The sequence below is a fragment of the Apteryx rowi genome, unplaced genomic scaffold (assembly GCF_003343035.1).
Source record: "Apteryx rowi isolate R43461 unplaced genomic scaffold, aptRow1 scaffold_24, whole genome shotgun sequence".
NCBI lineage: Eukaryota > Metazoa > Chordata > Aves > Apterygiformes > Apterygidae > Apteryx > Apteryx rowi.
The window spans coordinates 3089168-3116840 of record NW_020448752.1 but is presented as its reverse complement, the minus strand read 5'-3'; the positions used below and the strand labels follow the sequence as shown (position 1 = coordinate 3116840).

Here is a 27673-nt window from a genome sequence, read left to right as displayed (position 1 = left end):
GCCGCGGGAAGGGCGCCTGCCCGCAGCCGGGCGCTAGGGGCCTGGCGAGCGCCGCGTTGGCCCCTTCGCCCGCCGGCAGGCGCAGCACAGGCCGTGCCGGCCCCGCCGCTCCCCCGGCCTGCGGGCCCGGCTGGCTGCGTGCGCCGGGGGCGGTGGTGGAGCCGGCCGGGCCTCCTCCCAAGGCTCGCCTGCAGTGCGCCGCCGGGAGCCGTGCTGGGCGGATGCAGGGGCTTTGCAGGGCCCAGTCCAGGCAGGTGTGCGTTCCCGAGGCTTGGAGGAATGCGCTGGCTCTTACGCTGCTGCTGCAGCCCATTACGTTGTACCTCTTTTTATATCCTATTCTGCTCACTGTGTGCATGGCATGTACTGGAAAGGAAAAAATAAATGGTAAAGCAGTACTGTTTTTGTAGAATGGTTGTTGCCCCCCCTTTTGTGTTCCCTCTTCTGTTTTGTCTTTTACTTGAAGGTTGACTCCCGTTTGTTTCCCTGCCCTCATAATATAAGGATGAATTGTATATTTTCCTTGAAATGGCAGTCTCCTTTGCTTTGTGACTCTCTTTTAGATCTCTTACTATTTACCTACTACTTAATCACAGAACTGTAGGACAGAAAGGGATTTCCAGAAGTCATCTAATTCACCTGCCTTGTCAGGGCAGGATCAGCTTTGCTCCTGGTAGACATTTGTCTGACCCGTTTTTAACCCTCTCCAGTGATTACAATTTCACAACCTTTCTGGGCAATTTATTCATTTTCCATGTTCTCTTCCATCCATGTCCTTTGAATTTTTCTTGGCTTCCTCCAACCTGGAGAGAAATACAGGGATCTTATCTTTGGTCCCCATTTCTTGTTCTGTGCCTCTTGATAATATTTGCAGACAAAGATTTAAAGCTTTTAGGCAAGTCATCAAAGTTTACTCAGTCTCTAAAATCTTGTTTTGAAGAAAGGATCTACATCTTAAACATTGCTTTCCTATCCAGTCAGAGGTAGCTAAATAGTGTCCAGACCATCATCATCATCTTTGTTTTGTAGCTAGAGGTCTTAGACTTGGTGATTTTATAAGTATCAAATGTAAAAAACAAAACAGATGTATTGCTTGCTCAAAGAAAGAGCAAACAAATAATTTCTTTTCATGTACATCGCAACACACCTAAATTACAGACCAAGTTTTCATCATGATTAATTTTTGACCTACTTTAATTTGGCTTAGTACACTCCTATCATTTTGTGAATGAATTTCTTAGCTAGTTATTTCACAGGAGGGAGTAGCTGGGAAATAGCTTTAGATGGGAAACTTCATTGTTATGAACTGTGCTACCACAGTGCCCCTCCCAAAGCAGTGCTCCCCCCTCCACCCCCCACTGCTGCTTGAAAGTAATTTTTCTCTTCTTTTGTAGTTGGGAAAACCTCCCTGATCACCAGGTTTATGTATGACAGTTTCGACAATACTTACCAGGTATGTGGTAGTCTTTTTTTAAAAAGAGGTAAATCTACTCCCCACCATTAAAATATATGCATTTAACTAGGGGCAAACACATTTCTCCATGAGATGTCAATTCAATATCATATGTGAGGTTGTAATGTGCCTTGAAATGGAGATGAGACTTTATGATTAAGCCCAAGCATCTAGTATGATGTGAGGATATGTAGTGTAGAGAAAAGCATCAAGACTGAGATGCTGTCTGGATATGTGAGAATCTTGAGTAGAAAGGCTAAAGAAGCCATTGATTTATGGGGGTTGGATCACAAGGTGATGGTCAAGACTGAAGACGGATGCACAAGTGTCAGGAAACACAGTAACAGATGAACTGTGCTCGTATGCTTCTTGGTCTCTAGAGTCTTTGTAGACTTTTTCCATTTATATAGTAATGGTTGGGCCCAGAGTGCATAGATAAATATGCAAGATGTCGGCATAGATTTTGTTTTTTTTTTTTTTTTTTTTTTTACATAAAATGCTATAGATAGAAAAAAAAAAAAGAGAAATTCTGACAGAGTGTGAGTAGGGTAGGGATGAGGAGCCTTCAGATTAAAAGCTAAAGATATGTAAGACGGCTGAATACAGAATTGGAGTAATCACAGAACCTGAGGATTTTGTGAGGAGTTAGTTGCATTGAAAGTGTTGGGTATTTCAAGAAAATATGAAGTAGCTTCAAGGAAATATGAACTAGCTTCCAGGAAGATGAGACTGTGGTGTTCTCTGTTAATTCAGGCCAGAAGGAGTTACTGTTTTTAAACTGGAATAATTTTAGGCTGCAAATAGAGGAAAAGGAAGATAAGATGGGTGTCTAGAGAATAAGTCATTCAGTGAAACTGGATCCTCTTCTGCTTTCTGACTTTAAGGTGCTCTTGTGTTTTTATCTAGTTGTAGTTGTTGTAAATTGTGTCCTGACTCCAGAAAGTAAGGCTCCTAGAAATTAGTACTAGCTACAGAAATTGACTGTTCTGGTCTCTTCTAATCTTAAGAGATTTGTGTTCTGACGGAGGCCTTCCAGAGCAGTGTATATGCTGTCTGTTTGTTCATAATGCCAGATATAGAAGGCCCCTAAAATACTACACTTAAATCTGTTACTTCAGTATCCTGTCTTCTCTCCCTGAGTTATGATGAACTAGGACACCTGCTTGGTTTAAGTGCCAGGGAAATGTTTAATACATCTAACTTAGTAGATTACTCCAAACGTCTCTGTACCAAATTGCTTTACAGCATTGGGAATGTGAAGGGGAGGAGACTTGCAAAGAGCTGTCTGGGAAATGAAGCCTCTGAATCTCACTGAAAGGAAAGCTCATTCTCAACTGAAAAGCCCTGAATAAACATCACTTTTTAGGTCTCAATGCAGTCACCCACAATTTATACATGTAATTTCTCAGCAGTATTCAAAATAACATTTGCTCTACCTTTTGGTTATTTCTAACAGAATTCTTACTAGACTGAACTGCTGTAGACTGGAGGGAGATGGCAGTTCTGATATGATCTTTGTTAAGGTGCATGAATGTTTGAGAGGTAAAATCAGAAACTCAAAGGATCTTATGCAGTTGAGAAGTGTTTGAGGAGTGATGTGAACTGAAGATGGTGCCAATACCCATATTGCTTGTTTTTTGTTAACTGCATTGAAGGGAAATGACTTGAAGAGCTTAACTGTGAGTTTGTGAACATTTTTGAGAGATTGCATAGAGAGATCTGATTTGCAGGTATGGAAGGCAAGTTGCAGTTACTAATGCTTTTTTTCTTTTCAGGCAACCATTGGAATTGATTTCCTGTCAAAAACAATGTATCTTGAAGATCGCACGGTAAGTGAGGCATCTGTGTGATAGCATGGCAACTGCAGTCATGGGAGCAGCAGTTGCTGTGCATGCTGTTTTGCCTGGCTGTTCCTCCAATGGCTGTTGAAATCCCACAGCAGCCTTCAGAGGGACAGCCTTTGAGACACCGGACTCCTCAGGCAGTTAATTCTTGCTGTGTGAATGCTTTTCTTGTGTTTGAATCAAATCATTGACCCAGTCTCCTGTTTTCTGGTACTTAGTAATATTTGATACTTCTAGAATGAAGTCAAAACCTTTCATGCAAAATTGGGGCAAGCTAATGTCCGTGTCACAGGGGAGTGGGCTGTCTGCTATATGTACCACAGACATAGTTTGCTCGCAGGATTTGCAGTTCTGCCTCTGGGTTTGTCAGTATAAGTGGGTCTGAATAGGCCCAAGGTAGTTCTGAGTTCTGAAATAATTCAAGATTACCGGTGATGGCAGAGTTCCTCCTTGTAAAAAGGTTCAGTCAGTAACGCAATTTTGGCTTATTGTTAATAAAGCAATTTTGGATTTAGCTTGCGTGAGATTCCTTTTTGCATAAAGAGACCCCTTGCATCCCTCTCTTCTGTCTTTCAGTATTTGTCTTTTCATTAGTTCATGTTCACTAGTACTTGCCTTTTTGCTAGTTTTACTATTGGCTAAGGATGAAACTGTTTGGAGGTCAGAAGTGTGATGCAAGTTCTTTGTGTCGCTTTGAGTGTGTTGCTTCAGAAGAAGTCTCAGCCCAGTGAGTATGGTGGGTTTTCTGATTGCTTCTCTGCCATCTTACCAGTGATTCACTGTTAGAAAAGACCTTGCTTAATCTTTGAATGGAAGAAACTACTTTGATAATGTTCTCCAACTGTGCTAGCAGTAGTAGAAGAAGAAAAAAAACATCTTGGGAATGCTGCTTGACACCTGTGAAGGCAAGTCGGAATACCTGTATGTTATTTTCAGTAGTCCATAATTCTCAAGGGTAGTCTTGACCTCTTATGGTTGTGTAGGTCACCCACTGACCTGCCTTCCAGAAAATATCCTTCTCTTTCAAATGTCCGGTATACTATTAGCCTTCTTCACTATTTAAGTGGTCCAGTAGAGCCCATAAAGCCTGTTGAATAACAGAGGTCCTGAACATAGATGAAGGAGAAATACCAGCATAGAAGCTAAGAAAATTCAGACACTAAAGTAATTTCTCAGATATGGCTAGTGCTGTATTTTACCATAGACTTTGACTATCATGCTTGAGATGAAGAATAAGCCTGTAGTGTATACTTTGGCACATCTGATGTACCTCCCTCCCTTAAAAATACACCCATGCCAGCTCACCCGGCTCTAAATACGACTCGGGTAGCACATGCTAGACAGCAGAAGGAACAAATACGTGTGGAGTTGAGTTCTTCAAAATCAGCTCTGAGCGGACTCCCATAGACTGCAGTTGTGAGTGCGTCATTTACAGCACTTTGCTAGTGCAATGGGAGCTATGGCACTAAGTGAATTGGAGCCATGAGAAGCCCCATCCTCACTCCTGGCTGTCAGGCTGACAGTTTGGTGTCACAGCTACAATCTCAGTTTTGAAAGGCTGAATAGTACTTTCTGGTCTGTGTCGCAGTACCTTCTCAGGCTCGTTAGGCTTATTTTTTGCTTAAACTCATCTAGAGGATGTTTGCTGTCCTGTCTTGTACCTCACTGTTATGTTTCAGCACTTCACATGAGGCTTTCCAGCAGATTAATTAGTAGCTGGGTGATCTAGTCTTTACAATTACAGTCTAGCTAGACATAGGCTGCAGTCTGCTTGTGTAATCATTTTAGCTGGAATCCTGACGTGGCAGGATGCACTGAGGTAGGTATGCATGCTGGTTTCCTTCAGTGGCTGGTGTTAGAAGATATGTTAGGAATATCTTGCTTTTCTGTTGAAACAGAGAAGCTTGTTCATGTGTGTGCGAGATGGATTAATGGGCTTGTGGAGGGAGGGAGGTTTCTCTGACATGTTAGGCTGAGGCTACCACAAGGATGGTGTTAGAAGTATCGTCGGCTCTTTTCATACTTCTGTTCCATTTTAACTTTCCTTTTGTTGGGTTATTTTTGCCTTGCAATTTTTTTCTTTTTATTTCACTTGAGTTTTGGTTTTGTTTTCCATTTTCCTGCTCTTTCCCTTCTCTCTTCCCCTACACTTTTCCGTTTCCCAGATCAGGCTGCAGCTGTGGGATACAGCCGGCCAGGAGAGGTTCCGCAGCCTCATTCCCAGCTACATCCGTGACTCTGCTGTGGCTGTCATTGTCTTTGACATTACAAGTAGGTATTGAGCCTGGGTGTCTGCAGAGGCCTTGCTGTTAACATGTGCCTTTTACGCACTGGAAGTGGTGGTGTTTTCAGAAAAGGCTGTTTTCTGAAAGGAGCTAAGATAGGCCCTCTGCCCCAGGACTGTAGGTATTTCACGGATGGATCTGCTTTTACTGAAGGGAAGTAGCTGAGCATCTTACCCCACACCCAATAGTAACTGCATTCCATGACATAGAAACTGGGAAATCTCTTGTCCGCTCGAAGCTCAAACTGGAAGTGACGTGCAGAGGATTGTCAGGTAGGTGAATTGGGTTTATATCTTCTTGTATGTCCTCAGTGATTGGTAGCCTTTGTAAAGGTATTTACTTTTTCTGTTTTTTAAAACTTTGAAATGAAAATTTCCTCTGTTCTGGATAACTAGAGAATTAATAAAAGTAGCAACAACAGATGCCAAAATAATGAAACATTGTCATACTATGTAAAACAGTACAACACCTATTTAAATAAAAGCTACTTAGAAGCTTGTGAGGATTCAGGACTTCCATTTCATTGAAGATGAGAGCTTGCTGTTCATATGAGCCACCAGAGAGCTTCTGAAATAGAAGAGACAAGTTTATACTTACCATAACTTCTAAAGAATGAACAAACTTAGAGGCTACTTCTCTGTAACTCTTGTCCAGAGAGTTTTAGTATAAAATGCAATACGAATATAATAATTATTTCATTATAACTCCTTGTTATTGTTTCCACTTGATCTGGCTTTTTCAGTTAAGCTACAGTGTCAGCATAAATATGTGCGCAGGATTTAAACCAGTGAGCCAATACTGTGTAGACAAAGTCCAAGTAAAGAACATAGCACAGATGAAAAACATCTGGCTTGCTTCTGTTCTGTCACAAACTCTAGATTATACTGAGTTTTTACAGATCTGGGTTTTATTGCACTTTGCTAAATAGAAATGTTTAATAGGTAATAACAAAGTTCTGTTACCATGTCTCTTATGCAGAGAAGGCAAATAATTAAATGGTCTTTGAAATTCCAGTCCTGTAGCTTAAGTACTTGTCTCGGGAGGATTTCTGGTTTGGTACAAAATAAAAATATAAAACTGAAGTGATCTGTTCGGGGTTTGAGGAGCAACGAGATGTGCACATGATGGCTTATTTTGGGAACAGATCTAAATGAGACAGAGTGGCAGGCTGCAGAAGCTGGCACTTTTTTTGTCCCCCTGTTGGGATGGGTAAAGGATGCTATTTACACAGGCAGGTTGAAGAATCTATCACATTCCAGGCTGTTCTTAAGTTTGCAGACCTATCAGAAATGATTTAGTGATAGATGATCTCATCATGCCTTGGTAATAGTCTAATCTTTTCAGATAATTTAATTTTTCTTCTTCTTAGCCAGTGAGAGACTTTTAAATCTCTTGTGTTTGTGAAGAAACATGCTTGTGTACTTCTGAGGTGATGATAATGGTGAACACTACTAATATTAGGAATACACATTTAATTTTCTTTACCACTGTAAAGAGCTGCATATATGCATTGTCTTTTAGTAGTCACTGTATTCGGGAATCTCAACAGTCTCTTATAAGTTAATGCTGGTCAGCATCATGGCAGGGTAAAATAGTGACAGCTCCATATGACATACTTAAGTGCCAGCCAAGATGCTCTTAACTAGTAGAGAGAAACTGTTAGCTAGTACATGGTGGGCTGAGAAGAAGAAGAAAAATTGCTTGTGTTAACCTGCTGGGCATTTTGAAGTATTAGTTGGCTACAGAAAGAAAAATGGTGAGGCATACTGCAACTTGGCCCCTTGCAGAACAAGTTACCTTGTGTGCTGATTTCTGAGTGAGTTCATATTAGTGCTTGATTGAGAACTTCTCGTCTTTCCAGATCAGTGTTGTCATTAGCAAGAGGGTTGTATTTTTCTCTTCCTCTCCAAAAAATGGCTGCACAACAACTTGGACTTCTAGAAACCGGAGGCTACAGGAATATTGCAGCTAACTTTCCTTCTTAGGTCCCTTCAGGGATGCCTTCGCAGTACCTCCAGACTAGCTGAATGGTTTCCCTCAAACAGTGGTACCCTTCACTACAACAAGATCATCAATCTTCCACCAAGTCTGTAATACTTCCTTTAGTTGCATTTTTTGATCGTGAGTCTGAAGCTTGGAGCATTTAAACTACCAGCTAGGTAAACTTTCTGGGTGAATAGGCTGGTGAAGCAGCAATGTCTCGGGACTCTGTGGTAGCTCGTTGTGGCGTCCAGAAGCAAGAGCCTAAAGCTGTTATTCCCGATCTGATCTGCCCGCACTGGTGTAATATTGTCCAAGTGCTAGGAGTTCATTGCCCTGCATTTTCCTGGGGTACTGAAGAGCCCCAATTCTTGGTAATGTAATCAAGGTAGTCTCCAAAATGAAGAGAACAATTCATAGGAGCTAATTGCTTCAACTATAAGCCCTAATTGTACTGAACGCTGATGGCAGCAGTGTGGATGTCCTGATGTAGATACCATGTTGTTTTGAATGCGCTTGTAGCAGGATGCTTTGCAGACATGTACTCTGTCCAGCTTCTGTTTTAAATTTCTCTTCTAAGCAAAATAACTGTTGGTCCTTCCTAAACTACTTTCTCCCTTGTAGCCAGTCTTCTGCAAGCTCCCATGGAACAGATGTTCTAAACTGAAAAAGCTGTTATCCCTCATTGCTGAGCGAGTAGCTTTGTGAGAACTTCTAACTTAATTCATATAATCCAGCTGGATTATTTTGGGAATGAATATCTACCCTTGTGGCCACTGAGAATGTCAGTAGCAACCTTGCTTTCTGACTGTGTAGCGCTACTTGTACAGCCAGCTGTGTGGAATGATAACCTGGAAGGAAATGGTATCAATCCCGATTGCTCATTGTTAAAAGCTTTTGTTTAGCATTCGTTGTGGTAACTGGGTATTTTTTGACCATTTCTGTTTCAAATAGGCAAGTCCCAGCATTGTGTGGACAAAATGATTGTTATTACTTCAATATATGCACAAGATGTTCATATGGATTAGAAGATAGGTGAAAGAAGAGGAAGAAAAACGGACTTTAGAGCTATCATATAATAGCTCAATTTGTGTTTTGGGCATAGCTCTGGTGCTGGAGATCAAGCTGCATCTCTTTCTCATAGAATTTGATGCTTGTTTCTGATTCTTGTGCTTATCTGAAAGGGCGGCATCCAATGCCCTTTGTGTCACATGTGGCCTGCAGTTTGCAGCATTTGCTTTTGTTTCTGCTACAGCTTAAGTTATTGATTGCCTTAATCTTGTGTGCAAATCCCCATTACCACCTTCTGGATGCTGTTTCACTACTTGGTGTCTGTGTTGAGGAAACTGCATGTCTGTCTTGTGGGAATTGCCTAGAGAGCTTTGATTTGAGACTACGTAGGTTGGGAGTACTGTGGAGACACCATGCATAGTCCTGGGTAAAGAAGACCAACTCAGTACATATTGCTCGTTAGCTGCCACTAGCAGCGATAACTGGGTAGCAGCCATAATGTAGAGCTCTTTGGGATGTGGTGACTGGGGGAATGGCAGAATCCCTAGGCAAACAAAGGAGGTCATTAAAACGTGTTTTCTATAAACTGAAAACCAGCAAAGCCAGCTTCTGTGCTCTTTGGATATTTGGGAGCAAGTTTACAAGGTCAGTCTCAGCTTCTCAGATTGAGCTGCATACAGTGAATTCTAGAAATGGCCTTTTCTCTAAAGGACAGTTTCCTCCTTTCTTTTCTCTCTTGCTGTCTCTCTGCTCTCCCTGGCCTGGTACCAGCAGGTTCGGCTGCAGCTTTGGGACACAGCAGGCCAGGAGCGATTCCGCAGTCTCATTCCCAGCTACATCCGCGACTCCACCATTGCTGTGGTAGTCTATGACATTACAAGTGAGTGATGCTTTGGTGTCTCATTATTTGAAATACTACATGTAAGCGGAACTGGTATGTTACAGCCAGAAGTTCTGCAGAAAGATAATTAACATTAGAAACAGTTGGATTGTGGGGTGGGTTTTTTTGTTTTTTTGTTTTTTTCCTTTCTTCACCCTATTTTTCTGTCTGGGTAGAAACAATTTGTGGGTTGTTTATATGTGGTGTGGGAAGACTTGGAGAAACACATGGATACAGGCATGGCCAGTTTCATAAGCATTCTCCCTCACCTGGAAGAAGTTTTATCCTCAGCATTCTCAATTTGTTTTTCCCCTACAGACTTGAATTCTTTCCAGCAAACCTCCAAGTGGATTGATGATGTTCGAACAGAGCGAGGAAGTGATGTCATCATCATGTTGGTGGGGAATAAAACCGATCTGGCAGACAAGAGGTAATGATGGGGAACTGGTGGCCTTGCTGCCATGACCAGTAAAAGCGGGGAACTGGCTGCCTTGTCTGACTTCAAAAGCAAGGAGCATAAATAGCTTGTAATGATATTCAGATTTCTGATGTCAGAATATGCAAAATTATTCTGCTTTGTTATTCTACAAATAGTTTGGGATAAAACAAACCCACCTAAAAATTTTCCTTTTACTTAAATTAAGTATCTCTGTGCCATCTTTTTCACAGTGTATCTTGTCTAATTTTTCTTTTTGTGCTGAGATAAAACCAAAAAGATATCTTCAAAAGCAAGGAAATCTGCCTTTTTTCCATAGTCGTATTTACATGAGACTCTCTGCATGTGCAAATCTGAAAGATTATAGTGAAGTTTTCTCTTGTTATAAGATACAGCATGAGATTTTAGTAGTATGCCTCTAGAAGGTTTCCCTCTGAGCATAAACTTCATGTCACATGTAGCATAAACAGTGATACTGTGGAAGTGTGAAACTAGATTAGTGAAAACAGATTTCCCCAAGAGATGGAAAAAGTAAATTAAATTCTTAAAACCACAGAGATTCAATGTTTTGAGATGTCATAAAGCATTTTAGTTTTAAAACTTAATCCTACAATATTACTACAACCAATGTAAGCATTGTAATAGCTTCTTAGAAGACCAGAGATTTGCATTTCTGCATTTCTATTTCAAGTTCTTCTCTTGACTGTTGAATTAGTAGAACTTTTTATATTGTTTTCAGAGATTTTCATTCTTTATGAGGACATTAGAAATAGTGTAGATAAGAAGTAGTCTTCATATTAGTGGTTAGCTTCAGTAACAGCAAAGGAATGATGAGAATAAGCCACACAGTTCCTTACAAATTCAGTACTTTGAACTGAATCATTTCAGATATGTCAGTTACTCTAAACTGTACTGTTTAATCTGTAGAACGTACGAAGCATTGAAGCAATGGGTATTTTTAACTGTCACAAAAGAAATCATGTAAAAAAGGCAGAAATGGGAAACACTTGGATCTCACAGTTAAATACTCTTATAAAATCAAAAGCCTAACCTTTGGCAGTTCATGACACACTTCTGACCAAAAAACAGTCTGAAAAGCCTTACAGATGGAATCTAAAAGTTTTATCAAAAAAATTTTGCGCTAATACCTGAGTTGCCAGTTTGTTTACTCTGCTTCTTGGCACGATGGACCTAATAGGGATCTACCTGTTTTCTCGTTGGGTGCTGTCACATTTTAAATTCTAAACCTTATTTTACTCCTGATGTGTAAATTTTGCTTCAAAATGTGCTGTGACCTGTTTGTCCCCTGTGGTTTTGGTGTTGCCCAAATGCTCACTTGAGAGACAATATGCAGCATCTTTGGCTGCACAAATTGGTATCAGGAGTTGTTCTTCATCCTTTGCCTGTGTACAAGCCATGCTGTTAGTTTTCAGTTTGCTGTGCCTAGCAGGAAAAGTATAGACAGTTCTATTACTGGTATGTGGTTTGAGTAAGCGGAAGAAAAATGAGGTTAGATATTGAATGCCGTGTGGTCTTTGTGCTGCTGATGCTTAGAGATGTGTTTTTTGTCTACCGGCTGGACCACTTCAGTATTGATAACTGTTTGGCTTTCCCCAGTTCCAGTGGAGGCCATTCTAACTGTGCAGTGCACTTCAGAAATTTTGGGAAAACTTGGTGCTCAGAGCTTCACAGATAGGTAAATGTGTATAGATGGCTTGGATTAAGAAATCCAGGTGGCAAGAATTCAGAGCAGTCTGGTCAGCTTGCAAAATCAGCTTGTAAAAGCAACTGAGCAAAATTTGAGAAGCTGTTCTACTTAAGACAGCTCTGTATGCTGGCCAGTTAGCATCTCTTATGCCATACTGGGAGCTGCAAATAACTCCAGCTTCCTAACTGACTGATCTGGAGGTTAGATTTGAGGCTTTCTAATTTCTAAAAAACTCCTGTTTCTTCTGGAACTGAAAAACCCAATGGGATAATTGCTGCTTTAGATTGTTTTTTGATGGTACAGAAATAGTGTGTGTGCGCAGGACAGCCTTGTCATAAGAATAAGGCAACTAGAAACTTGTTTGCATCATAGCTACAGTTGGAGTTCATGTGGCAGCAGAAATTCCTGTTGTAGAACTTTAATGTAGGTGACAGTAGTCCTGGACTAGCCTAGAATTAAGAGTTAGGGTGTATATTCAGCTGTGCTGGTCAGCACAAGCTATCACTGAAAGAAGCCTCCTTGTCTTGGCTGTGAATTCTTGCTTTTAAGAGATTTGTGACAAGCCGAAATACCGGGCCTTTTAAGACTGGACAAAACCACAGATCAGTCTGAGATTGATCACGTTTTCTGAAATTGAATAGAGCCTACAGGAAACCCTTCATCCTGCGGTGAAAAACAAGTGATGAGGGAAGTTCAGTTCTACTGTCAAACATGGCTGAAGAGTTGAACTGCTAATAGCACTGTTTTTATTTGGTGCAGCCTGTTAAGTTTAGCTTTCCTGCTAATGTTGCTTTAGTTGGTTGCTGTTTTTTCTACATTTTTTTCTTTTTATCATTTTTGGACTATTTCTTTGTTTTGTTTTTTCTTTTCTGTGATTTGTTCTCATTGCTGTAGACAGGTTTCTATAGAGGAGGGTGAGATAAAAGCCCAAGAACTGAATATGATGTATATTGAAACCAGTGCTAAAGCAGGATATAATGTGAAACAGGTATGTACAGGGTATTGATCAGAGATGCATTTGCAGGTGCTTTCTTGCAAGCAGCAGCATAGTACTTGCTGTTGCACTGTACTTGCTGCTGGAGCCTTTCGGACATCTTTCGTAACCTCATGGAGTTCCCTCCTGTTGACTTTTGGGGAACTGCTTTTTGCATCAGGTGCAGCTAATGGGGATTCCTCTTTTCCCTTGAGGATGCTGTGAATGAGATTCAAAGGTACTACACAAACTTCATCCTGTGCTGATGATCCTTTATTAGTGGTCATAGGCCTGGTGATCCCTGAACTACTTACCTGAGGTTGTTTCCTCCCTAGCTGGAACCTAATGAGGAACCTGGGGATCTTAAAAGCTCAGAGGTCCTGAGGTCTCTGCTTGTAGATTATGCACTCTTGTAACGGGTGGTGAAGAGGCTCTCCATTGGAAAGCATCTCAATCACAAATATCTCTAATTCTTCCTGTCCTTCCCTTCTGTCTTTCTGCTTCTGTTTGCACCTTTGTCCAGGCAAATCACTACAGAAGAAGGTGAACAAAGAGCCAAAGAGCTGAATGTGATGTTTATTGAGACCAGTGCAAAGACTGGATACAATGTGAAACAGGTAGATCTATGTTATGTTTTAAAGATCAGTAAATCTGTACTTCACTGCTCCATAGGCAGAGAATAAGTTTCTGCTTACGGTTCATGCTCCATCAGATATTTACCTGTTGTCTTTGTCAGACCCTGAGATTCTTCTTGCCTAATGACTAGTGCTGCTTCTTTATCTAGTGGAAGCTTCTTTCCTGTCAAGTCTGTGGTACCTTGTTAAAGCTAAGCAAACTTAACCTACCTTGAAGGAGAATCTAAAAATGGAATTTGCTGAGGGATAGGAATGTCACTATATAGTGCAGCATGTCAAACATAATTTTGTACATTCCCTTTGCTTTTGTTAACCGTTAATGCAGTGTTTTCTAAAATCAGTGTTGACAGCAGTTAGGCTAATAGCGTATGCTGATGCACCAGCATAGAAGTTCCTGGTTCTGTTTTCAAACCTGACAGAAAAAACATAGAACTACAGAATAGTTGAGGTTGGAAGGGACCTCTGGAGATCGTAGACTTCAAATTGGTGATCAGTTTCTTGTGTTTCAATTTGTGCCCATTGCTTCTTGCTAAGAGCTTGTGATCCCACTCCCCGTTAGTTCAGGAAGCATTGTTCTGAAGCATGGCAGAATCTGGGGAATAAGGCAGCTGCAGGGCCCAAAGATTTGCAGGGAGCTTAAGTACTACTGGTGTCAGGAAGTTACCCCACTGGGATATGACCTTAACAGTTTGCAGCACGCCAGCTGGTTAGGAGGTCATCCCAATGGCATTGGGAAGTTTAGTTGTGAGGGGGAGTGTTTTTAAATGCCTATGGATATAATTCAGCTTAATCTTTGGTTCTGACTTACTGTCGCTTTATTTGCCATGTGGGTGTTGGCGGTGAGAACTTCTGTGACTAAAGGTGCTGAGGGAAGACATTAACTGCAGGGCCTTGCTGGTACCTCAATGGCTTGATTTTCCATGTAATACAATTTGGAGAGGTGGATGATAAGCCCTTGCCAAAGTACTTTGAGAAAGATTGTCACTGGCTGGCACTAGTCAGTCTCCTTCCTCTAGTTTTTTTTTAAGTAAAAATACATCTTTCTACAGCTCTGTCTACCAGACTTGTCTAGCATTATCTGATTTGTGTTCGCTGCTGCATTAGTGTCAGCAGGAGGAGCTCTAGGCATCGACTTGAAAAATTATGCAAAAGCATTGTCTGTTTTATACGGGGATATGATAGTCCTTCCTAGCTCTAGCAAATCCTTCATAGCTTAGATGCAGCTCACTTAAGCCAGCCGTTCTGCTTATAGATGACTGTTTTGAAGCAGGACTTAAAGGGTGGGCTTTAAAAAACTAGGTTATTCTTAAACTTACTGTTAAACTTCCAGTCTGTTGCAAGGCTGCTTATCAGAACTCCTGGGCTGTGCAGTGTAATGTTGCTGAGGCTGGAAATGGTAAATTGCAGCCTCTGACATGCTTACTGAGCGCAGGAGGGAACTGTTCTGTGTATTCCTAGAACAACCATTATTAATAAAGAAAAATGCCATGTTCGGTTAAGTAGCAACAGATAAAATAAAACTGCATGTTTTGTAGGCATTTGGTAACTTAATCATTTTGTTATCGACCTTGGGTAGAATATCTTGAGTATATCTCAGGTATCTACCCAAATATCTTGAGTAGAATTCTCATGGCATTTGCTGATCATTGCTTTGCTTGCTAAAATGCCCATGTAACAAGTCTGTAAAAGTCCGACTCTAAGTTCTCTTGTAAAGCTATTTTTTGACATGCATTCTTTCTGATAAGCATTCTGTTTACCTGTTGTTACTTTTCAGCTTTTCCGTCGTGTGGCTGCTGCTTTGCCTGGGATGGACAGCACACCAGAGAAGAGCAAAGAAGACAGTATCCTTGCTTTCTTTTCAGTAACTTTCCTGTTCTTGTAGGATTTGGCTATTACCTTTTTGTCAGGTTGGACTTGCTGACTTTTTGGCACATTGTGGATGTGGGCAACGTTGGGGTTTTGCAGACACATGGCTGGAACAGCTTGTATAGTGTGGTGCTTACCTATGGATATAAATTAAGACCCTACTTGTGCCCTTGCAGTTATAAACTGCAAGGGCAAGTTTTGCTTTCTCCCCTTAAGCTTGTCCACTTAAGGACAACATTTGCATAGCTTCAAAATGCCTTGGTATTTTCCTCCCTTTGCACAGGGCTATCTTGTGTGCAGAATGAACTGTCCTCTAAATGGTCTTGACATACCCAGTCCACTGGTATTACTAATCATCCTCTTCAGGCAACATATGTGCTGCTCTGCTGGAGCATCTGCCCTTGTCAAGAATGGGACAGCTGACAAACTTTTCAGAATTGTAGCAGAGAAATTACTACATTGGTTTTAACTGTTAACAGAATCTGTTAAGCTCAGTTTTGTTTTGCTTTTTTTGTTAATTTTTATACCAACTCTAAACAGGCCAAGAAGCAGGATCCATGACTTCTGGCAGTAGTAATCTTCACAGGACAGCTGTCATTGTAACCACTGAATGCACCTGCAGTGGTTTACATGCTGCATGCCTCTAGTAATAGAGCACACAGCTGACTGTGCTAGCAATCTGCCATATTCTGCCTGTATAAAAGGCTAGGTGAAGTCTATAGCATCCATACTTCCAAATGCAGCTGGTTCTAAATTAACAATTGGCAAAATATGCCAAGCTGAAGGCTGGAGCAGGAGGAACAGGTGCTGTTTGAAGCAGTTCAGCCAGTATCAGAAATGGCGAGTGCAACTGACCCTTCAGTTCTGCCTCACCCTTAAAGAAATTAGCGCTATCGGCTCTTCCAAATGTTATGGCCAGCATCATCAAGGCTGGGTTTAAAGTCATGTTTGGATGGCATATAAATGTCTGTACACTTTTTGTTTGGAAGCGGTCAGCCTAGCTTCTCTCTGTATGAAGCCTGTGTCTGTCTTTGGCACCCCAAAAAGGCTAAGTTGATCACTTTCCCTATTCTCTACTTGTTTTCTCTTGAACCAGGTGACTTCCTTAACTTGTCTCCTCCAGTGATTGACATCAAACTAGAGAAACCTCCTGAGCAGCCAGTAACGGAGAGTGGTTGCTCCTGCTAACAGGCCCATTGTGTAGCAGCACATTCCCCAACCGGCCAGTCTCACTGAAGAACATCACTGCTCATTGGCTAGGCAAACCTACTTTGTGGGCTGAAAAACCAATCTACTAAGCGAGTGAACTCCCTGTTTACTGGTGGGGAGCAGCCCCGGCCGCCCCTCTTACTGCATGGTATGAGCCCTGAGTGCAGAATGAGTGTCCTGTCTTTTATTTTTATTTTTTTTTATGTTGTTGCACTTTGGCACTGTAGTGCCCTTTACACACTCTCACTTTCTCTCTCTTTCTCTGTCTCTTTCCCCTCTCCCCACTTTGAGCCTGTCTGCTCAGATATATCTTTTTGTGAATGCAATGAAAAAGCCACCAAGTTAGGGAAAACAAAAGCAAAGTTTGGGGGTGGGCTTTTCCCCCTTCCTTATTGCCTTGCATCTTAACTACTTCCCTGTCCACTCCAGCAATGTCTTTCTGTCCTACATCCCTACTTCCTCTTTTTAAAGGCTACTCCTTTTCGACTAGTCACAGTTTGACTTGGCCTTGCCTTTTTTTTGACAGCGCAGGTGATCTATTTCTAGGCTTTGCTTCCTGCAGGGCGCGCACAATACTAGCTGCTCAGTCTCTCCTTTCTGTGGATGGTCTTGGCTAACTCTTGCTCATCACTTCTAAGGTTTGCCCTACACTCAGCCCCTCATGTGACACACAGCACTGGAAACCCCCCGACTCTGATAGCTTGGGCCTTGTTGCTCCCGTTCCTGTGGCAGAGACATCCCACAGGTCACTCTCTTCAATTGGAATTTCTTCCCATCTTCCCTGAGGATGTTGGTGCTTGGTGAATGTTGGCTATCAGGTGTGGGGAAAGAAGAGGGTGCAGAGGCTTTGCAGCATGAGGTTGAGTGGGAAGAGATCCTTAGGGCAGTCTGTGGGGACCTAGGTCCTATCCGCTGATAGCAAAGGCAAACAATCCCCTGGAATTCCTCACTACAGTGGCAATATCTGCCCTGGGCATCATTGGTGCTGTTCAGGTTCCTTTCCTGTTCTTTCTTCTCCTGTTCCTCTTCACATAGGCTGGGAGTTTGGTCACATGAAGCAGGAGAGCTACAGCAGATCGAATGTCAGTGACAGCTGTTTTACTTTCATATCTAGGTTGCTGCTTAATGAAATCATACACCAGATCATAGCTACTTGCTTCTGGTAGTAGACTTGGGGGGTGAGGGGGCACATGTAGTAGCCATTTCACTTTTGGAATAGTGTTAAAGCTGTAACATTGCCAAAACTGAGATGAGTAGTAACATGGATTTATTATCAGACTTGGGGGTAGAGGAATGTACACTGCTGAAGTGATTTTTGTAGTCATTTCTCAACCTCTAAGTTTCAGGAATACTTTGATCTTCCCCCTGCTCTATACCCCTAGTTTCTAACTGCTTTAACAGAACTCTTCAGAAACTGTAGTGGAGGTCTTTTTGTCCATCTGTCCCAACCAGAAGTCAATAGGTTTCTCCATTGACAGGAGAAAAAATAGGTAAGATGGTTCTAAGCCATTCACTGTTCTTCTGATCACCTGGCCTATGTCATGCTGACAGGCGAATACTGGTGGGATGGGAAGGGACAGTGCAGTGTGAAGAGTGCAAATGGGGGCAACAGCATTTGGTAGGTTAATGACATTCCCCCAGCAGAATGCCTTGTGGGTCACTGACTTAGCTGTGTGCACTTTGAAGCCTGCAGAGCTTGCATAGCGGGGAAGGAACTGCCGCTCTTGTAACGACCTGGCGGCTGGCAGTCCTCGCCGGAGGAGCATCCGCTTGCGTGGTGCCAGAGCTGCTCTCCGGCCATGGTGACTTGTTTGCTCTAAGTTACTTATCTGCAGGTGACTTACCTCTTGTTCTTGAGAGCCTTGCCCCTTCCTCTCCATGTGAGCTGGCCTGCAGGAGGAAGCTGGGATGTTTCCCATTTCACTCTGGAGTGTCCCCCCCCACCCCCACCCCCTTCTCACCCAAAATAGTTGGCGTAGTCGGAGTCCCTTGAACCTCACACCGGTGGGAAGTTCAGTCCCCTCCTCTGTACATACTCCCTGTTGTGTGGGAATTGCTGATGTTCTGTCAGTGTGTCTGTGTCTGCCGTAGAACAGGTTTTGCCGTCCCCTTCTCACAGGCAGATGTGCCCTGCCACTGCTGTCGTATTGTTCTGAGTCACTGGACTTTGGTGGGAGGGAAGTGGGGGGGGAGGGGAGACCTTAATAATGGGGGGGGGTAACTAGTGAAATAAAATAGTTCACTTCCCACTGTCTTCTCTATGGATGTGTATAATATTGAGTGTGTGTCTCTGGCCCTGCTGTCTCCTAGCTGTTAGCCAAGTAAGTGTGACTATTAATATGAATATGGACTGTCTGACCACAGCCGTGTATCACACTAAATAAAGTTATTTCACCAACACCTTCTCTGTCCTCCTTCAGAAGAGGAAGCTTATGCCGCCTTTGCTTGCTTTACTGGTATTTAAGAAGCCTCTGTCCCCTGTAGCGTATTTGGAGAAGAAGAATGGGTTTATCAGATTTAAGCATTTCTCTGGCAGTGAAAAAAGTGAGAAGGGAAGGTCTTTTGGGCTTCACTTACTGCGCTCGGTAACGTGCTCAATGAGCACTGGTCCAGGAATTGTGCCCATAACCTCAGTTCTAGTGCTGCCCTGTTCCTTTGTTTTTATGAATTAGCCAGAAAAATCTCGGCAGAGGAATTTTTGCTAGTTACTGGGATTCGAAGCATTTTGCACGGTAATTAATTCTCGGTTCTGAAGGGGGAAGCACGGCGGCCTTTCCGAGGGGCACCAGGAGTTAGAGCCCGTCCGGGGAGCCGCAGCGCAGGGGTCCGCGGCGCCTCCGCCCCAACCCCGCCGCGAGCGGCGGAACTCGCGTTTCCATGTTGCTGTCGTCACTTCCGGCCCCGCCCTCCCGGCAGCTGCTCGCGCCGCTGCGCCCACGTGGCGCGCACGGCGTTCCCCCCGCCCTGGCCAATGCGAGGCGCGGCCGGGGCCGCCGCGAGACCGTTGCGCCCCCACTGATTTTTGAAACCCGCCAATCAGAGCGCGACCGCCGTTTCCGGCGAATCCAATCCGTTGAAGCCTGCCGGACTCACGGCGGCCAATCCGCGGGCGGCGGCGCCCCCACCTGCCCCAGCTCTCTCGCTGATTGGCGGCTGCGGGGAAGGAGGCGGAGCCCGGGGGGGGATCTGAGCACCTGTTACGGGGGGCGGTATTCTCGGGGGGCGGTATTCACGACGGGCGCTGCGCGGGGACGTGGGCGGGGACGTGGGCAGGGCCGCGCCGCCTACGCAGAGCGCGCAGGGCGCCGGCGGCGGTGGGCAGAGGGCGGCGCCGCCGCATGGAGCCGGCGCGGGTGCCCGACGCCGCCGCTTTCCTCGCCTTCCGGCAGCAGTGCGAGGGCGACAGCGGCTGGCAGAGCTGCTACGGCCGCGACGGCCTCGCCGTCTGCATCCAGGCGCCGCCGCCGGGCTCCGACGTGCACCGGCTCAAGGTGGGGCGGTGGGGCCGCGCCGCGGCGGGGCCGTCGAGGCGCCTCAGGGCCGCGGGCCGCTTCCTCCGGGGCGGGCGGCAGCGGGGCGGCGGCCGAGCCGCCTCTCGCCTCGCCGGGGCCCCGGCCCGGGGGCAGGCGGCGGGGCTGGTGGCTCTGTTTCTCTTCCTCTGCTCTCTCTTCGCTCTCCGGGATGAGCGGTGTGACGGGATCTCCCCTCCGGGCCCTTGGTGAGCCTCTTCCTCCTATTCGCTCTTGCCGTGTTTCGGGAATGGGAGCGTGGAGCATGCCAGGGGCGCGAAGGGGCTTTCCAGCTTGGCTGATCCGCTTCCCTGCCGGAGCGGAGCCGCTTCCGCGGGGACGGAGTCGCCCCTTCCCCACCAAGGAGGGTCGCGGGGCGGGAGAGCGCGTCCCCATCCTTCGACGCTCCCGCCCGCAGTGCCGCATCGACATCCCCGACGTGCCGGCGGAGACGGTGTACGACGTGCTGCACGACATCGAGTATCGCCGGAAATGGGACACCAACGTCATTGACACGCACGACATCGCCCAGGTGGCTGCCAACGCGGACGTGGGCTACTATGCCTGTGAGTGAGGGCTGGGGGCTGCTTGGGCTGGCTGAGGGCGGCAGGAGATGGGACTGACCCTCTTTGACCAGAATCTTGTCTCCTCTTGAAGGGAGGCCCGCCCTGGCTGGTCTTCCTGGTGGGAGAAATACATTCGGGGTCCAAGACACCCCTTATGGCCTCTGCTACAGGAGTCAGTTAGCACTGGTTGGGCTGGTAAGGGGTGGGAGAGGTGCTGCTTGTAGGATACAGTGAGATCACTAAGTGAGCTAAAGGAGGACGCTCGGGCAAAGTAGAAGTCTGTGGAGTGACTGCAGGTCCATGCGGACCCCACGTTTTGCTCAGGAAGTTAAAGCGGTTTTCTCTCTTCTTTGTCCAGGGCGGTGCCCGAAGCCCTTAAAGAACAGGGATGTGGTGACACTGCGATCCTGGCAGGTTCAGGATGGATATCATGCCATCATCAACTTCTCTGTCAAACACCCGGTGAGTGAAGAGCAGGCTGGACTGGATGGCCGTCTAGTTTCAGCGATCACAGGGACTGGACAGTCCTGTGCAGGGCAAAAATGTCATCCTAGTGTTGGTTAGTCACCAGCTGCATGAATTCTCCTGGATTAGGAGTCAGGATGGCCTGTTGAATAGGATATGACTGGCTCCCTTATAGCTGAGCTACACCTGCTCAGTGCCATCCTCTCACAGTGCAGCAGGATATCTGTAGACAGCAAGATCCTGCCTGCATCTGGGTTGTATTAGGACTTCCAAAGCATCTAGCCAGGTAGCTGTGTAATTCCTTTACAAGCCCTCATCTTGAGGCGCCTCATCTGTGCCTCTAGCCTAGTCTGTTTGCCCTGCGTATTCAGTGCTAGAGCTGAGGGAGGGAGAGATCAGGGAAGATGGAAGGTGGTATCTGACTGTCTAATGTGTCTGCACAGAAATATCCTCCACGCAAGGATCTCGTGAGGGCGGTATCTCTCTTAACGGGATACCTGGTGCATTCAACTGGGCCCAGCAGCTGCAGTCTGACTTACCTGGCTCAGGTGGATCCAAAAGGTAAGTCTGCAGCACTTCTCTATTCCAGCCCCTCTTTGGTGTGCATTGATGTTAATGCCTGCTGCGGGGGCTGCTGGGTGGTTGGTAGGAGCACAGCTACTTTCTGGCGCACTAACTTCTGCTTTTCCCCCTCAATATATTAGGGTCATTGCCAAAGTGGGTTGTAAATAAAGCTTCCCAGTACCTAGCACCACGGGTGAGTAGAGCGTTTCCAGTGTGCATGTGCCAAGTCCCAGCCTTGTGGCTGGAGCAAAGGGCTGCAGAGGATGGGCCTCCCTCTGTGGCAGGGCTGCACTAGAAATGAGCGTTTTAGCTAATCTCTGGTGCGGTGTTGTGTTATGTCGGCCTTACCAGTCCCACAGCTGATTCACTTCCGAAACCAGCAGGAAGTGAATAATAGCACAATTCTGGTCCACATCTGCACAATGATCTGCCTTATCCCCACTGTTCATGCCCCGTCTGAACCGGATCTAGAGGCTCAGTAGCTTTTGGAGCTCCTGAACTGAGTGGCAGAGCTGTGCTTGACGGGGTCTCTGGTGTCACAGCAGGACAGAGAGTGGCAGAGGATGTCAGTCCCTAGTTGATGTTGTGTGGGAAGTCTTCATTTCACGCTTCCTAAAGCAGCTGGTGTCTTTGGGGGGGTCTAGGCAAACAGAAGATGGTCCCATAAAGGAGTTTAACTGTCCTGCCCTATTCTGTATTGGGCCCCAAGCCCTTTCTTAAGCCACCACTAAAGAAATGGATCAGGTGTTAGTACTGGCTAGATGGGAAATGTGCCTAGACCTCTTTTAAGCTTCCATGGTGGATTTTCCCCTCTGTTTCCCTGTTTCTGATCAGATGTTGAAGAAATTGCACAAGGCCTGTGTGAAGTATCCTGCCTGGAAGCAGCAGCACGATGTAAGCATGAAACCCTGGCTGTATCCTGAGCAGAACAAGCTTCCTCCCTTGGCGCTGTCGGAGCTGGTGCTCCAGCGTGCCGCCTCGCTGGAGAACATAGATGAGAGCGGCCTGTCTGAAGTGAAGGAAGAGAGGGGCGACCACAGTGGCTCGGAGAACTGATGCTGCTCCCGTTGCTGTGGGAAGGAACGCCACGTGATGCTGCTCAGGCTCACGTGTGTGCTTTATGTCAAAAGGAGGGGTAGGGGACCATTTAAAAAAAAAAAACAAAAGATCTCTGGGGTGGTAGCTTTTCCTCTCATGAAGTGACTCTGTGGATCCTAGCGCACTGGGCCCGTTCAGTGCAGAGACTGAACGGGGCCAGGAGCGCACGGGCTGCCTGTGCTGTCCTGACTGTGTGATGCTCAGGGAAAGGAGTTGTACAGTACATTTCTCAGGTGTAATCTGCTGTGCCTTAACACAATACAGCTTGTTCTGGGGCTCCTACTGTTGCTCCAAAAGATCAAGTTACCTGCAGTACTTCTGGCTGACTTCTTTATTGACCGGAGAGTTATTCATTGACAAGCTAAGGCTGTTCCAATGCACGTGACTGCCTCTGTGAGCAGCTAAAAAAAATCTGATGTTGTTGGACCTGCTATTTTCCCTGCAAGAATCGATAATTAATCCAGTCTTTCCTTCCAGTTCAGGAAGAAGGATGACATGGACTCTAGTGAGCAGTGCAAACCATATTACTGCTTGGTCAATCAAGATATCTAAGGCATGAATGTGTCTTGAGAAGGAATCCACTCATTCCTATTAGCCCACAGCAAGACAGTCATGGGGGCAGCGTGGTGCCTGAGAGAGCATCTGACCTGCTGAGTAACGGCAGAGAGAGGCAGCTGCCGGAGCCACAGCYGATCTTCCTGGAGCTACTGCAGAGGGTCCCCTCTGGGGCAGGATGAACAGCTTGAACGCTGACAGAGATGGCAGGCCTCTATTTCCAGTCCCCTCTGAGACAGTGTTCAAGGTACCTCTTAGCTCCTCAGCAGTACGGTCGTGTGCCAGGAGCTTGACACACGCGTTTGTTTGCCGTGTTCCCCACCAGGCAGCAGAGCGCAGGGCCTAGCTTTGGGGCCAGGGACTGCTCATGGAGCCTTCAGCCCAGCAAGTCTGGGCGCAACAGATGGGCAAAACGAGGACATAGTGTGAAATGTTGCCCTTCTGTAATCAGGGTGTCTTCCTTCCCCACAGAACATGTAAATGCTGGGAGAATGGTGTGAGATTAGAGGTGAATGTTGTGTGAGACCCACACGCCTGTCTCTACAGAAGAGCTCTTATCTTACCTCCTCAATGTGTTACAAATAAGGTTTCCTGGGTGCTTATTTTTCTGGCAGAAAAATATAGTTATTATTTGTCTTTAATTCTACTTCAGCCTGGCTCAGCTTTCTGCCCCATGTTGTGCATTAAGGCTAACCTGGCTAGGTTAGGGCTGCTGCTCTTAGCTATCTCAAGTTAGTGCCCCCACAAACAGACAAAAGCCTCCTTTGCAGCTGCTGTTCTTTCTGGCAGTGTTAAAATGCCACTCCATGCTCATCCGGGGCTGACCTGAACCACTGGTTATGGTGGGAAAATGCCCTTATAACAGAGACAGGACAGCTGGCAAGGGTCCAGCCCATTCCTCCTACAGGCTGCAGGGGCAAGCGAAGCTGGTCCTTGCTTCAGCTATGCTCTGTGCATTTCTTCTGGGTAGCACTGACAGCGATGACAAATACAACCCTCCCCAGGGACTCTGGGAATAAGATGAAGTCCAGTTGCTGTACTAGTTTTATTTCAATTACAGGCAAATGGAAAACACTGCATAGAAGGCCAGAGCAAGGGCTGTTCTGATCACATATGCTAAACCCCCCTGCGTTTGCACCCAGCTTTGCTGATAACTAGTCTCTTCTTTCATCTGTGCTCTCCCAGCACAGGGCACAGCAGGCTTTCTCTTTTCTGTGTAGAACAGCCACCACCTGACCAATTTAATAGCAGGTGGGTGAATTGCCCCAGCAGAAGATAAGGTGTGCAAGGAACAGGGAAAGGGGAGGAGTTCTGCTTGTGAAGGGGACAGGCAGGGCTGCACCAAGTGAAGGAAGCAGCTCCAGCAGGTGAAACCTTTGAACACAAGCAGTGCAGCAGAAGGAACCTTGCCAAGTGTCCACAGCAGACAGTTTAGAAACATGCTGCAAGCATCCCGGTCCACTAACGTGGGGGCTGCTAAACAGCAAAGAGGTACAAACGCAATGTCTTGGTAGAGCAGTGCAGAACGGCTAGAGATGTGCTTTGAGTTTGACTGGATTTTACTCCTCTTCCTGGAATCCCAACAAACCCAGTAGTCTAGAGCAGAGGTAGGACAGTGGAGAGGGAAAGGATTTTGTGTCACCAGAAAGGAAACGAACCGGCTGATCCCTGGGAAACTATGGCCATGCTCTGCTTGAGCACACTTGGACATTCTTGGCCTTACACCTTAGAAGCAAGGGTTGGATCCAGAACCAGCAGAGCACTCTTTGAAAATAAGTCCTACTAGAATAGAAACACAGGTCTCACTAAAGATGCTGCCCTCCAGGACCCATTTCCACATCAGCACCATCAGCTTGTTTCAAGACCTAATTCAAGGAGTGCAGACTAAAGCTCCATCCATCTTCCAGATAATTAAGACTCTGTAGTGTCCCTCCAAGCAGGAAGCAGAGCTGATGCCCATGCAGCCAACAGGACAGCTGTACCTCCAGTGACAGCTGAAACTTGATGTGTCATCTTGGATGTTGAGGAAAGGTAGTAGAGGCTGTTTTGCAGCACAGCCACTCTGGAGAGGCCCCAGCAGGCAGCTGTTTATTAGTGAACAGTTCTTTCCTTCTGTCTCTGATAATCTGGAAGGGAAAGAGATGGCAAGGCTGAAAGGGCAGGAGAAGCGGTCACCAATGGTGGGGGAAGTCAGCCAAAATGTTACAGGAAAACATGAATTCTGTTTACACCTCCTTAAATAGATGCAGTGCTTGTTACTCTCCTGGACAGCAGCTGGCTTTAAAATAGTATGTTAGCATCCCAGCCAGTCATTTCAAGTTCTCTTAAAGCATTTATAAGAAAAGCATGTTTTAAAGTCTTCTCTTCCCTTGCTCCATACTTCTACTTTTTTCACTTTCATCCAAGGGTCAGTTTCCATTTTTACAAAGAATATGTGTTTGGCTTGACTTCTTAGACTTTTTTTTGCTGCTCCCCTCCTTATTGCCAAACTTTATGGGTGCAGAAACCTGGAGTTAATAATTTGGCCATTCCCCCCCCCCCGACACACACAATTTGAACATCCAAAGGGAGGGATAAAACTACAAGCAGTGTCCACCATCAGCATGGTTCTATTAGTGACAGAGCTAACTCGTGTGTTCTTTAAGGATAAGTAGCTCCTTCTGCAGCTCTAAAATTAACACTTTCATAAGCAGTCATTCTAGCTGTTAGCACTGCTTTGCTAAACCCTGCTCTACAAGTTTGTATGTGGGTAGCTGAAGCCATTCCTTACTGGTTTGACTTGGTAGCTGTCCTCAAGCCCAAATCAAAGTCTAGCCCCCTTTCTGATCTGCAGGCTGCTAGTTCGACACTGCATATGACCTTAGACTCAAAACAGCTAAGTTTAGGTGGAATCGGCAGGGATGCATGGCAGTCTGCTTCCCAAGGAGGAATACTGCTGGCCCRCTGCACTCAAAAGCTAGCAAGCACTTACTGTAGGGGAAGTAACGTACGCGCATGGTGATTTCACGGGCTGTCTTCAGGATCTCCACAGCCTGAAAGCAGAAAGAGTTGCTTGGTGACCACAGTGGGCTGGAGGAGAGGTAAGAGCAATGCATCAGCTACGCAATGCAACAGCTTGTTTTGCAYGGGATCTGATATCAGATGTTTCAGGAGGAACACAGAGACTTGTGGCCCCCCAGGTTAACATTCCTCTGCTCTTCCTCATCAGTGAGGGTACTTTCTTTAAAATTAGATATGTGCCCTTCACACTGTGAATTACTCTGCCTGCTCTACACATGGGGTGGGGGGAGAATTACAGAGAAAAGATTGCTGATGTTGTCAATGAAGGCATCTAGGTGCTTGTGTCACCCTCATCCTAACTGTTAGACAATGGTGACAGGTTGCCAGTTAGGTACTGAGTTGGTGCAGGCTGTGAGGCCTGAAGGAGAAGGCAGGCACATGTGTTGCCCTCRTCCTCCTGCTCAGGAGGTGAGAGCATGCTGGGGCCCGGGCCAACCTCTGTCCCTGCTCCAGCAGCTGGAGAGCAGAAGCGCTCACCTTGCTGTGCTCAATGTCCTGGAAATCCACATCGTTCACCGAGAGCACCTGGTCTCCTTCCTGCAGACCAGCTCTGTGTGCATCCGAGTCGGGGATCACCTGAAAACGGAGGAGCAGACACAGCAGCACTGACCCTCTGCATGGGCAGCGCTGTGGCTCCCCTCAGCACGCAGCCCAGCCCCACAAGCCTCTCCATGGCGCCTGCATCCAGTGCGCTTACATGGGACTAGGAGGGGATGGAGAGCATGAGGACTAGGGTGCATCAGCAAGTCATGGGTCAGGGACAGGTAAGGAAAGGGTGTGGGACTGTGACTGCTGTCTGGCCAGTGGCAGCTCACAGCCCTGAGCTGTTCATGCAAGAGGCAGGTCAGTCTCCACACACACCCAGCCGGCTCAGCAACATGCAAGAGAACAGACAGAACATGGGGAAGGAATGGCAGAAGGAGAGACACACCTTAGAGATGAAGATCCCCAGCTGCGAGGCCTTTCCTCCACGGATGTTGAAGCCCAGCTGTGTGAAAAGCCAGGTTAGCAGTGAAGTGTAACCACCCCCTTTGCCCAGCACCCTCCCCATTGCTAATGTGTCCCTTTAAGATGGAGCAAAGGTGTTACAGCTGTAGTGATCACCACGGGAGGTGTAAGCACAGTCCCTCTCTGCTATGGCCATCCCACCCTGAGGGCTCACCCCTGCTCCCTGTCCCTGAGTGGATCCATGTCACAAGTTACTGCCGTTCTCTGCCCAACCCACCAAGCTTCCCCTCCCTTTACAGCACAGCAGGGCAGCAGCAAGGCCTCTCCCTACCCCATCCAAAGTAGTAAGAGGAGGAAAGTACCAGGCGCCTCCCTGACCTCCTGGGCCTTCGGCCTCAGTCAGCGACCGCCATCTTCTCGCCCCTCCGTGGGTCCCTGCGTCCCCCCATTTTGGGCAGGGGGAGGGAGGGGGGGGAGGCTCACCTGCGCCCCGGGGGGCTTCTTGAGGACGATGGTGCGGGGCAAGAACTGCGTCAGCTCGTTGTTGTAGTCGGGGTGATAAACCCGCTGCAAGACAAGGCGCCATGAGCGGCCTCTCCCGCGGGGCCCGGTCGCCGCCGCCGCCGCC

The 27673-nt window shown here is 46.2% G+C and overlaps 3 protein-coding genes across 8 annotated transcripts in view; 2 read left to right on the top strand and 1 right to left on the bottom strand.

Annotated features, from left to right (window-relative positions):
- The window catches only part of LOC112966363 (ras-related protein Rab-6A-like), a 27552-nt gene extending 8872 nt beyond the window's left edge, over nt 1–18680 (top strand). For 2 of the 3 annotated variants that reach the window (XM_026066380.1, XM_026066379.1), the window contains 7 exons: nt 1395–1453; nt 3229–3282; nt 9348–9453; nt 9772–9883; nt 13094–13187; nt 14980–15046; nt 16195–18680. In XM_026066380.1, the coding sequence (XP_025922165.1) occupies nt 1395–1453; nt 3229–3282; nt 9348–9453; nt 9772–9883; nt 13094–13187; nt 14980–15046; nt 16195–16259 (557 nt within the window). In that variant the 3' untranslated portion in view covers nt 16260–18680. Of the gene's footprint in view, nt 1–1394; nt 1454–3228; nt 3283–9347; nt 9454–9771; nt 9884–12491; nt 12586–13093; nt 13188–14979; nt 15047–16194 lie in introns of all 3 variants that reach the window. The other variant, XM_026066381.1, reaches the window with a different exon arrangement.
- Nucleotides 16352–24529, top strand: LOC112966364 (START domain-containing protein 10-like). Of its 4 annotated transcripts, XR_003253583.1 has the most exons (8): nt 19596–19771; nt 20208–20355; nt 20714–20817; nt 21264–21381; nt 21525–21577; nt 22219–22278; nt 22960–23284; nt 23509–24529. XR_003253583.1 is itself a non-coding variant. In XM_026066383.1 (7 exons), exons 1-7 carry the CDS (start codon nt 19619–19621, stop codon nt 23032–23034), a joined length of 711 nt encoding a protein of 236 aa, XP_025922168.1. In that variant the 5' UTR covers nt 19596–19618; the 3' UTR covers nt 23035–24529. The 4 variants fall into 4 exon arrangements, 3 of the variants coding, with proteins under 3 accessions (XP_025922169.1, XP_025922168.1, XP_025922167.1); XM_026066383.1 differs by having other exon boundaries at nt 22960–24529; XM_026066384.1 differs by lacking the exons at nt 19596–19771; nt 22960–23284; nt 23509–24529 and adding an exon at nt 16352–16428 and having other exon boundaries at nt 22219–22797.
- Nucleotides 24069–27672, bottom strand: PDZD11 (PDZ domain containing 11; the record flags this gene model as incomplete). Its single annotated transcript, XM_026066287.1, has 5 exons — nt 24069–25163; nt 26009–26069; nt 26575–26673; nt 27029–27085; nt 27529–27672. Coding segments are annotated over 5 exons (396 nt in total), but the record flags the coding sequence as incomplete, so codon positions are not given.
- Nucleotide 27673: the final 1 nt, after the last annotated feature.